Here is a 12,410-nt window from a genome sequence, read left to right as displayed (position 1 = left end):
GGTCACAACCTAGTTCTTTAAACACGTATCAGTCACAGCAAACTTCTGGTGATTCAGCAAATCAACCAACTTTGTTTTCTCTGTGTTATTGCATAGGCTCTGTCCTCTGCCCTACCCTTCTCTATTTGATAAGATCCTATATGCCTTCAAGAGCCTGATGAAATAGTATCCTCCCTGTGTAGACTTTCTTAACAACTTCAAAAAGAATTAGATGCTATCTTCTAGGCACCATACTGTATTGCTATAGCAGATCTATCTTGCAGAAAATTGTATATATTCTGACTGTGGCACCCAGTAGTTTTAAATTGACATCATAATATGAAGCAACCAGTGGGGCTAAATGTATAATTGCTTTTTTAAAAAATTTTATTCTCTCATCTTTTCCAATACTCTCCCTATGCCATATTATTGCCAGATTTCGCCTCTGTTCCTCCCTCTCTCTCTTCTCTCCTTTTCCCTCTCTCTCTCCCTTCTCTTTTGTTCAACACACATTTATAGGTTACTTCTCAAATTAATGATTTTATATTATATTATATGCCTATACAAAACAAAATGAATGTAAATCAGGAATTTACAGGCTAATAGGCTAATAACAGGCTAATAAAGGAGGAAAAGATATATCAGCATTACAGCTTTTAACATTTCATAATTTAGTCCTTATCTGCCTCTTCTACCATATATCATACAATAAGAATAACTGATTCTAGCCAAACTGTTATGCCCATTATTATTTAAGATATCAAACTCCCTACTCACCCCCTCCCCACACAAAGCACCTACAATCATGCCACATGCACTGTACTTGAAAGGGCTACAACACAGTCCCACCATTCCTTAAAGTTTTTCAACTCACACCTTCCTGAAGCCTTATTTATAGCAGCAATGTATGGTGATCTCTCCCACCTGTAGCTCTTACTGTCTATTTCACTTATGGAATCTGCTACTCTGCAACTTGCTGTTTTGTAAAAGGTGTGTTCTTTCTCCACAATTACATTTTTCAGCTACTTTGGAATTAAGAGCATGTTTGCAAATACATAGCATAATTTATTATGCATAATAGATATTTAATACATTTCTGCCAAAATGATACTTCAAACTAAACACAAATTAGTGCATATATTTTTATTCCACTTGTATAAAGCACAAAAATCAAAAGCATTTTTTTTCTGTTAGAGGTCAAGGCAGTGATTATCATTTAAGATAAAAGTAGTAATTGTACGTTAATAAGGCGGGGGGGTACCATAGTGTTGATTTTTAGCGTGTTTGGTTTGTAAAAACTCACCAAGCTCTTTCTATATATAGACACTTTTCTGTATGTATGAAAGTGAAATTTTTTTAGAAAGATAACATCCTAAACTTATTTCTTATCAAATTTATTTTACAATAAAACATTCTTTAGTGTAAAATAGAAAAATGGATAAAACGTAAGTTTCCGTTATACCTTATCATGTAAAGATTCTTCCAGATTCTTTCTGAAAGTTTCTGATTCTTGAATTAAAACATTCTAAAGAAAAGAAAAAAATAGGGAATTAATTAGCTGAGCAGAAAATAATTAAATACGTAGATTAATGTTTCATTGCTCAAGAATCTTCTTTGATTCCTTCTCTTTGATTCTTTCCTTGGTGCAGCTATTTCTTGGTTTCCGTGGAAACCAAATTTAAATAGAATCTTTAAACATACCTTAACATTTAGAAAATACATAATTTAAATGGGAAAAGTTATTTTGTAACACTCGGACTGACAAATGGAATAAATATTATCTCTTAGGCTATTTATGCTTTCCTCTTTTAAAATTTGAAATAATAGGGTTACTCTTAAAATGAGAAAGTGAGTAACAGTGTAATATTAGCCAAAGGTATTATAAAGAATTCAGATGAAGTCATCTTTATTACTGAAGAAAAAAAATTAACAGATCATATTTTTGGGAAGCTTAATTCTGGACTTCTATTTCAAATACAGAAAAATTAATTTCTAATAATAGTTAAATTATTAGAGAAATAAAAATAAAACTTTAACTATTTACAAAACTGTCACATCGCATGGCATGTGAAAATAAGTTGCATCATAGGTATTTCTTTAAAATTCTGTCCTGAACCTATTACTGTTGTAAAAGCTTTATACCTTTTTATATTTACTACAAAGCATGATTTAAAATAATGTATTCTTTTCTAATTTAATTTTAGTAAAATTAAACTGTGTAGCAATTGGCAAAGTGGCCATGTATTTGAAACTGAATGGGTAGAAGGCCTGTCTTATCACTTTGTAATGGATATATTCACCAGCCTACTTTAACAATTTCTATTTTGTATAGATCAGGGGAAACTGTCTAGCTTAAGTAATGACTGGCATTCAATCTAAATTTCCAAAATGATTTGTCCACTTGGGTTTTAGCCCCTACCTTTGTTAATATTCTGGAATTGGCAACCAGCTCACATAACTCATACTGGTCTGGTGGCTGCCAACTATCAATGAGACATATAAAATTGTGGATGATATAGCACACTGTAAAGAAGCCCCACCCCTTTTTTTAAACAATGCAGCTGAAATTATTGCATTCCTAATCCCTATATTGGGATTAGTATTAGTTCTACTGGTAATATAAATTCACTCACATCTTGACTTTTAGACTAGTAGTAGACTTAGTTACATGAAACATTTGAAAAGTTCAATGCAAGAAGGATTCCCACATACCCCAAAATACTGTTTTTTGTCTTATCACTCTTTTTTGCATCCCAGGTGAAGGATAACTAAAACATTTTCATCACAAAACACATTGTAATGCCTTTATCTATATGACCATGTAATAAACAAGGTTTACATACCATTCAGCATTTTTTATTCATTGAAAAATTTATCTTACATATTTTTACAGAAACTACTTGTTCATGTCTAAGAATAAACCATACATACTTAAGGCAAATACATGGAACGTCTGACTAACGCAATAAATGCAGCAAGGTATAGAACAGCCACGATCATGAGAACACTGCTCAATACTCATGCGAGTCTACTCTTCCGACATTTTTACCTTCTCTTCTAGGGCAGCCATTCTTTCCTTTAAATGCAGTTGTAAGCGTTCATTGGATTCAGTCAGAAGTCTGTCCACAGTGTCAGATAATCTTTTGTTGTGCTCCTCATTCATTTTCTCTCTTTGCCTAGCCTTACATTCAAGAAAAAATAAGTAAACTTGACATGAAAATCATCTACAAAGGTATTTTGTATTTTTCTAGCTTTAAAATTGATTTTATGTCTGATCTGATTAAGCTGACAGAAACTTTTCTTGCCTTTTAAGTGCAGAGAGCATATTCATAAGATTTTAAATAGAACCCATAATCAAGAAAGACATTCATTTCTTACATGCCCATAAACTGATTGAGGGGAGTGGTTCTTAAAATACATACTCTTTGAAGTTCTTGATTTTTCTCTTCAAGCTGACCTTCCAGATGTCTCATACGTTCTTCAATGTTTCCATGTCTCTCTTCAGCCTGTTGAGAAATATGAAAAATGTACCTGACATGTAAGATTTGATTAACACCTTCTTCTAAATAAACTGAAATAAAATGTAAAGCAAGCTACTACCAACCGCAAATGTAATTTTCAAAAAATAAACTTTCTTTAAACAGGCAGCTGAACAGCATTGCTTGAAATGTGTCAGCTACAAAGGCCTGTTACATCCAAGCATCAGCAAAACATTGGACTTATTTATGAGCAATGAAATCAGCCAAATGTAACATGCAGACTGTGCATGGTTTGAACACAAACCTGCCATTGTCCAATCTTAAGCTCCGGAAGCACTGAACTGCACAGATGGTTGATTATCAATAAATAAAAGTAACATAATTTATATAAATGAAAAGAAAAACTTAGATGGATTCTATTTAGCAATAGAAAGTAAAGTCCAGTAGGACTACCTTCCTACGTATGGAGATCATTTCTTGTAGTTTAGCTTCCATAACATATTGATAATCATCAGATGAGGTAGAAGAGGTTGGATCAGACTAACAAGTCAAGGAAAAGGAGAGGGACAAAATTGAAAAATCAGAACTAAAGACACTGACACTGAACAGAACATAGCACAGAATGCTTAAAAGAAAAATGTGACAGCAAATTTAATACTTTAATAGATAGAATTTTATATGAAAAGAACTACACTGATATCTGGTGAACACGATGCAGTCAATGGTTATAAATGAAAAACAATGATATGCCCAAATAAAAAGCTACCAACCTAACGTATGGAAGGTTAGTGATGGCTGGCAATGAAAGACTATTACAGAACGAAATAAAGCAACTCTGAAAGAGTCATGTACAAATTGGAATTATGGGAAACCAAACACTAGAATATGTCTCTGACAGATTGTTAAAAGTTTTGGATTTTGGTTTGTTTATCATATTACTTAAGAATAATGGAAACAATGTATCTCAATGTTGAGGTGTATGCTACGGCAATGACCCAGGTGAAATAAATTTGGAAAATTTATTACAAATCTAACACTGTAGAAATCAAGAAAAAGCTAAGCCAGGGGATTCATTATTATGGGTATTTTCTAGTTCAAGCAGGATTGAGTTTCCTCAGCAACAGTGACAAGCTTACAAAATGACTTCCGGTCTCTGAACACACAGTATGACTCTAGATCTAGAACCTTAGCACCTGTTCTCAGATATAGTCTTAATTGGAGACTTTAAATGAAAAGTGATTAAAAGTCCTCAAATTATCAAGATGACAATACACTGTGAGGACAGGAGAATTTATTTACGAACTCTCCTGAATGATACTAGGAACCACTCCAAAACTATTTCTGGGTGGATTTGTTGCTATGGAAACAAAATAGTGCCCTAAAGTGAGCAGGCAGCACGGTCAGTGCCTGCGTGAGCTAATATTTGCCCAGTGCCAGGGTTAGTTACATGTCTTGGAGGTGATTGTCAGGTTACCACAGACACAGAGTGTTAACACATGTGACATTGCTGATAGCTGAATTGTATTAGTATGTTATGCACAGATTACATGTAAAGTTAAAGCAACATTTTAATATAATTACAACTCAAGATTATAACATCAAAATTATCCTATGTCAGGTCTAAAAGATTGAACTCCAGAGCATATTCTATTACATTTTATAAGTTTATTCTAAAACAGTGAAAACTTACTTTATGCAAATATAGAACTATATATAAATATGTCATGCAGTACCTGAAAAGAAATAGCAGCCTATTCATGTACTGGCTCATATGCATATGTACTATTTTATATTTTATGCAACAAATTCCAACTAATGTACAAAATAAACATTTAACATTCAACTGGTGTATTTATACAAATTACAACTCAACATTTACATTTTGTAACATTTTCCTTCTGATATTCTTGTTTCATAAATGGGAAAATAATGAAGAAATAACAAATAACCAATTTTTCTCCCCAAATTTCCAAGCAAAAGAAACAGAGAAAGCTACCATAGTTCCCAAATGCCACAAAATGGTTTTCTAATATCACTTAAAACCTAGAATTCAAATGAGAATACAGTAAATGGGGCAAAATGTTGTTGAAATTAAATAACCTAAATTCATTAAGGTATCTGTAATCTTCAAAAGTACATTTTAACAGGCAATTGGTGGTATAAAAATTAATGAGGTGACTGATTCAAAGTAGTCAAGGCATGAACATTTCAATTTCCAAAATTGACTCTTCCAAAGTTTCCATCTTAACTACTGAAAACATACCAAACACTGTGAAAATTCACTTCAGAGTTTGAACGCGAATTCTGTCAAGTTTAAATTATTTTGTTACTGTTGATATTTTTATTGGTACTAAAAATGAATGAAATACCTTATGGAATTCAAGATGAATTATGTCCTTGCTGAGGGAAAATGCATTTTAATTAAAGAAGTAAACATCATAAATAAAAAAAACTGGAGCCCAAAGTCTTTATTGGTTCATTTTGTGTATACTTGTCAAAACCATATTATAACCTTTATCCATAGCCATTAATCCATACTTTGAACTTTCTAAGCTTTAAATGAGCTTTACCTACCTATCTATACACACACAGACACACACATATACAAAAGATCATCTTATCAACCAAGGAATAAATTCAGACAACATTTCTATATAAAAACTGGTATCAATTTTCAACTACTATTGGTTTATATTCATTTTAGCTTTGTGAAGACTGCAGTTTAAGTAAGTCATGTGAATACAAGAACAATCTGCTATTTTCTGTACTCCTTGATCGGATATAGAGCTTATCTTGATTTCACTCTTAAATGTGACACAGGAAGATTTCAAATGAGCTAAAGTTTTAGAGGAAATTATACATAGACATGGTTTTGAGAAAAACATGAGTATATTTAAAAATGGAGAAGAAATAAAAGTTAAAGAGAGAAGGACCAAAGGGGGGGGGAAGAATAGGTAGCAAACAATAAAAGCAGAAAAAAAATATATAGGCTAAATAAAATGTCTATGTCATTCATATTATAGGAGAGGTAAGCTTAGCTTTAAGCTAAGCAGAAATCTTTTTACTTTAGTGCCAAAAAATTAGAAAGCAGAAAAAATTATGATCAATTCTAGTGATATATTGAAAATGAACTGACAATGAAAAAATAAATAAGTAAAGCAGGTTCTAGAGACAGTCCCTAAAGATCTGTGAACTGAGAAGAAAAAGTGTAAGATCATTATAGCCATAAAACTTGGGAAAACAAATGAAAGAGTTCCTTCAAATGTTATAAAAATGTTATGAGCAGAGGGAGAGTTTTGAGGATAAAACCTCATCACTGACAGATGTGTATGAAATATGTCAATAACTAGAAACTCTGTAGTTGAAATAATGGTGTTTATATAGAGTCAGCCTAAGAGAAAGTGATAAAAGAGAGCAGAGTGAACCTAGTATTTTTAATACTTCCTAAGAAGGATAAAATGCTACTGAAAAAGGAGAAAATCTAAAGGATTCAGATGAAGTGAAATTTTAGCAACATATTATTAGGTAGAATAAACTGAGGAAATTATTTCGAGTACAGGAATGAATATATGTATAATAATAAATAAATAAATAACCCCAGAGAAAAATGAAGGGCAAAAAAGATAAGGCACATGTTTCAAGTTATCTTTTTTAATATTCTAAATTAAGAATTCTTAGGAATGTATAATTTGAAGACTCGTAAGTCAAGTATTATGATTCAAAGTATGTTTCATCCTCAGTCCATCAGAGATTAATTCACAGCAGTTATTTGGTGAATTTTAAATTGTTATTCTGAAAGAGATTCAAGATATTCTTATATTTTACTCTGGATAATACTAATGATTATTTTAGACTAAAATTTTACAAAAACTGCTTTTATTATTAGCCACTCACCAAGCCTCTGAAAATAGTTCAGTAACTCGTTATATAAGTTCATCTTCCTCAAATGAAAAGCCTAAGGGTGTGTGTGTGTGTGTGTGTGTGTGTCTCCATACTTGAGTAATTTAAAATGTGCTTTCAAAAAAAAATAGACTACTACTAGTATATTTGCACATTTCCATATAATTTAGAGACTATTTCCCAAATTAAATGATAAATTTATCTTCAACTTAGAAATCACACATTTCTCAAATTGCCGGGAGGGTTTATGGTATGTCTATGACTATATAAGGATCCAGATTGTAACATTACCCTAATCATACTAATGTTTTATTCAGTTAGTAATTCCAATACTCTGTAGACAACCAACTATTCCAATACTTTCTACCCTACTCCACTTTGCAAATGTTTGCCTTTTCACTACCCGATTAATTATCCTATTTTAACCAACAGGCATCAGTCAACTGTTCCTCTTTAATCATTTACTTTTTCAGGAAAGTAAATGTGTGTGCCTGCTTTTATATTGCTGCATCAATTGTTTTGGATAATCCCTAATGCCGGAGTTTGTAACTTGCAGTTCACATATCTATCTTCCCCATTTATTACAGTGGCATGGAAAATAGCACATAGCAAAGACTGCATGACTATCTAAAATGTGTGTACATTTTAGGGGCACCTGGGTGGCTCAGTTGGTTAAGCATCCAACTCTTGGTTTTGGCTCAGGTCATGATCTCGTGGTCCTGAGGTCAAGCCCCACATCAGGCTCTGTCCTAAGCTGAACATGGAGCCTGCTTAGGATTCCCTTTCCTTTCCCTCTGTCCCTCTGTCCCTCACCCTTGCTCTTTCTCTATCTCAAATAAATAAATAACTCTAATATGTGTTTATATTTTTGAACTGATATTGAAAGTAAAACATGCTGTTAGTGAGCAAATCTAAACTTTCTTTGTGGTGACATAGACATACACTTTTTTTTTTTAAGATGGGAGCCACGGCCCTGGGCAGCGCTGCTCAAGCTTGCCACAGGTTAGTCTCCTGGGATGCTTTTTTTTTTTTTTTTAATTTATTTATTTGACAGATAGAGATTACAAGTAGGCAGAGAGGCAGGCAGAGAGAGAGGAGGAAGCAGGCTCCCAGCCAAGCAGAGAGCCCAATGCGGGGCTCGATCCCAGGACCCTGGGATCATGACCTGAGCCGAAGGCAGAGGCTTTAACCCGCTGAGCCACCCAGGCGCCCCTGACATAGACATACACTTTGAAGCAATGTCCATCTCCATTTGACTGTGAAAGTTTAGAATAGTCATTTTAACATTATAATCTTGCAAAATTCTAAAATATGCAGAAAATTGCAGACTCTAACAGCTATAACATGGCAGATAATTTTGAACACCCTCCAGATTATTACTGAATTTAATTGGTTCAGAAGAAACTATATTAAAATTGCCTTTACTGACTTCAGAATTTAGATTTCTACAAATCTAACTTCCAATTTCTAACAAAATTTTTCATATTATAGTCAGAACGCAATAAACTGCTTATGATAGTTCCTACATTTTTAATACCAATTTATGTTGTCTATTAAATAATCATGGCTTATCTACATACATATTAAATATCATCATTATTTGTTATATTTGGTGATTATTCTAATTTACAAATATTACCATGGAAAATCAACTACAAGGATGTGAAGTTTTATATTTACTACTGTTTAAATAGGCAGAGGTATCATATGTAAATCATTCATGGCATCGTAAGTAAGATTATAATATGATAAATTAATCTAACCAACAAACCAATATGGTAGACTAAATTAACTTAAATTTCAAAAAACCTAAAGAAAATCTTTAGATTCCATTTGGCTTACCAGTACTCTAAGACTCTAAGAACTAAGTACTAGTACTCTATGACTAAGTCTAGTTCTCTAAGAACATCTAGGTTGACTAAATGTCTTATTGCAGTACCTTTGTCAGGGCTGCAATTCTCTGAGCCAGTTCAGCCTCTACTTCAGGTAAGGTCTCAGCTTTTCTCATAGTCTGCTGCAACTTTTGCTCAGCCAGCTCAAGACGCTCTTGTAATTGTCTGTTCTTCTCTTCCATCTGAAAGAGGGATGGGAAAGAGATACTTACAGAGAAACTGTGAGGATAACAAATCCCAGCCACCAGGGGCTTTGGGTTTCAGCCATTATTCGCAACTTAAAATCATCCACTACTACCACACCTGCTGTGCAAAGAGATGACTCTATTCGTACTTTCAGATATTGCTTAATCACATTCCTCAATAAAATTCAGCACTTTAAAAAACAGAAAAGCTCTTACCAATGGCAGCAAAAAGAAAAAAAGTTACTAGTGAGTATAAACCTGGACAGATGGATTATAACTCAATACTAAGACTTCAGATATACCATGATAGCATAATACTGAAAATTATAGTATTAACTGGTGTGAGAGAGGGAAGGTAGCACAATGGTTAAGGGTCCAATCTCTAGAGATAGGTTTAACAAGACTTTTTTCTCTGAAAGACCAGAAAATAAATATTTTAGACTTTGTGTATTATTTAGTCTCTGTTTCAACTACTTAAATCTAATATTGTAGCACAAAACCAGTCGTAGATTGAAGAAATAAATGAGTATGGCTGTTTCAACAAAACCTTATTTGTAAAACAGAGCCATAGTTTTGGCACATGGGCCATAGTTTGTCCACTCCTGCTCTAGAGTCAAATAGACTTAGGCCTCTGTAAAAACTCTGGCAATTACCAAATGTGTGACCTTGAAAAAGTTTTCATGTCTCTAAACCTTAGTACCTCAGTATAATTGTGCTCACTTCACAGGTGACGGTTATATTTAAGTGAGGTAATACATGTTAACTGTTTAGCACTTTCTGGCTCATGTCTAGATCCAAAGTAAATATTAATCATTATTTTTATTATTATTAAGACAAATATATAAATTACATGCTGAAAATTATATCTGTCTAGTCGGTTCTATTCTAAGTGTTAGAGAATGGTTGATTGCCAAGAAATACCTTATTTTATTTACTCCATGTTTTGTGAGAATGATTAGAACACACATGGACCAGAACAAAACCAAGGTAGAGATACTCAACCTGCCGTAGGATGGCTTCTTTATTTGCTAACTCATTTTCTAGTTTATCATTCATGTCATGTATGGAGGTAGATTCTCTCTGAGCACTGAGGTAACGCTTCTCAAGGGTTGTGATTCTTTCTTCCATATCTTCCTTCTGTGCCATGGCCTACAATTAAAGTAAGAAATTAATTAAAATCAGTAAGTATTAATTAAATCAGTAAGTAATTATTAATTAAAGTAAGAAATTAATTAAAATTGCCTTGTTATTTAAATAAAATAGTAAGATTTAAAAGCTATTGTTTTCCCGAAGTAATATTCATTCCTTTCTTTGCAAGGAAGCTATGCAAGACTTCATGTGAATTTTCCCAATTTATCTGTCAGAATCCTTACATCCTGGGTTAACGAAAAGTTTCCTTCTCTGAGAATGCAGTGGAGTACACGAAACCACCTACCGTGGAACTGACATTCTTAGAAAAGCAGTGACAGGTAAATTAGCTCATTATACAGTAGAGGTAAGAATAATTATGGGTAGAGTTGTAAGCCATAAAGGTGAAATGGTGGCTACTGTTCCACACTGCAAAGCAATCTTCAACTAAGGATAACCAATATCATCAGTACTCTTATCTTCAGATATAAATATCTCAATGGTTAAAAAAAGAGGTCCAAAAAAAAAAGCAAATTTGAATCATATTTGCAAATGAATCAACCAATTGACTTTGAACCTTTAACTGTTTTCCTTGCATATGTATTCTAATTAAAAAAAGAATTTAAAGAACTCAGTGAACACAAAACTCTAGGGAAAAATCAACTACCAGTGCAAATGGCGAAAATCTTGGCATTAATGATATTCTAAACAATAATTTTTAAACTATCTAATTCATAGATAATATGGATAAAATTTTATCTTCCTAACAGCTTCTATGAAAATTTATTAGTAGGTGGATAACCTTTTTATTTTTTATTTTTTAAATTTTATTTTATTTTTCAGTGTTCCAAGATACATTGTTTATGCACCACACCCAGTGCTCCATGCAATATGTGCCCTCCTTAATACCCACCACCAAGCTCACCTATCCCCCCACCCACCTCCCCTCCAGATAACCTACTTTTTAAAAAAGATATTAAGAAATGTCAGCTGAAGAAGTGAGCCTCATGGAAAAACTGAGACCTTTTCCCCAAAGGTTAGGAACATGACAGGGATGCCCACTCTCATCACTTTTGTTCAACAAAGTACTGGAAGTCCTAGCCGCAGCAATCAGACAACAAAAAGAAATAAAAGGCATACAAATTGGCAAAGAAGTCAAACTCTCACTCTTCACAGGTGACATGATAGTTTATGTGGAAAGCCCGAAAGATCACCTCAAAATTGCCAGAACTCATACAGGAATTCAGCAATGTGGCAGGATATAAAATCAATGCAGTGAAATTAGTGGCATTTCTATACACTAAAAATGAGACAGAAGAAAGAGAAATTAAAGAATTGATCCCATTTACAGTTGCACCAAAAAACATAAGATACCTAGGAATAAACCTAACCAAAGATACAAAGGATCTATACTCTAAAAACTACAGAACACTTATGAAAGAAATTGAGGAAGATGCAAAAAACATTCCATGCTCATGAATTGGAAGAATAAATGTCATTAAAATGTCTACACTACCCAGAGGAATCTATACATTCAATGCAATCTTTATCAAAAGACCATCAATATTTTTTTCAGAGGTGGAACAAATAATCCTAAAATGTGGATGGAACTAGAAAAGACCCTGAATAGCCAGAGGAATGTTGAAAAAGAAAGCCAAAGCTGGTGGCCTCACAATTCCAGACTTCAAGCTCTATTACAAAGCTGTAACTATCAAGAGAGTCTGGTACTGGCACAAAAACAGACCAATAGATCAAAGGACAGAATAGAGAGCCCAGAAATGGACCCTCAACTCTACGGTCAACTAATCTTTGACTAGTAGGAAAGAAGATCTAATGGAATTAGTCTC

General features: G+C 33.3%; 1 protein-coding gene across 19 annotated transcripts in view; it reads right to left on the bottom strand.

Moving 5' to 3' along the window:
* Positions 1-12,410, bottom strand: part of PPFIA2 (PTPRF interacting protein alpha 2) — a 498,399-nt gene that overhangs the window by 100,686 nt on the left and 385,303 nt on the right. For 10 of the 19 annotated variants that reach the window (XM_046013273.1, XM_046013274.1, XM_046013276.1 and 7 more), the window contains 5 exons: positions 10,438-10,584; positions 9,298-9,432; positions 3,402-3,485; positions 3,029-3,160; positions 1,442-1,504 (listed from right to left, as the gene is read on the bottom strand). In XM_046013273.1, the coding sequence (XP_045869229.1) occupies positions 1,442-1,504; positions 3,029-3,160; positions 3,402-3,485; positions 9,298-9,432; positions 10,438-10,584 (561 nt within the window). Of the gene's footprint in view, positions 1-1,441; positions 1,505-3,028; positions 3,161-3,401; positions 3,486-3,911; positions 3,999-9,297; positions 9,433-10,437; positions 10,585-12,410 lie in introns of all 19 variants that reach the window. The other 9 variants (XM_046013266.1, XM_046013270.1, XM_046013268.1 and 6 more) reach the window with 1 other exon arrangement.

This window comes from Meles meles, chromosome 7 (assembly GCF_922984935.1).
Source record: "Meles meles chromosome 7, mMelMel3.1 paternal haplotype, whole genome shotgun sequence".
Classification (NCBI taxonomy): Eukaryota; Metazoa; Chordata; class Mammalia; order Carnivora; family Mustelidae; genus Meles; species Meles meles.
The sequence above is the reverse complement of the archived record's forward strand: the minus strand, read 5'-3'. Positions and strand labels throughout refer to the sequence as shown.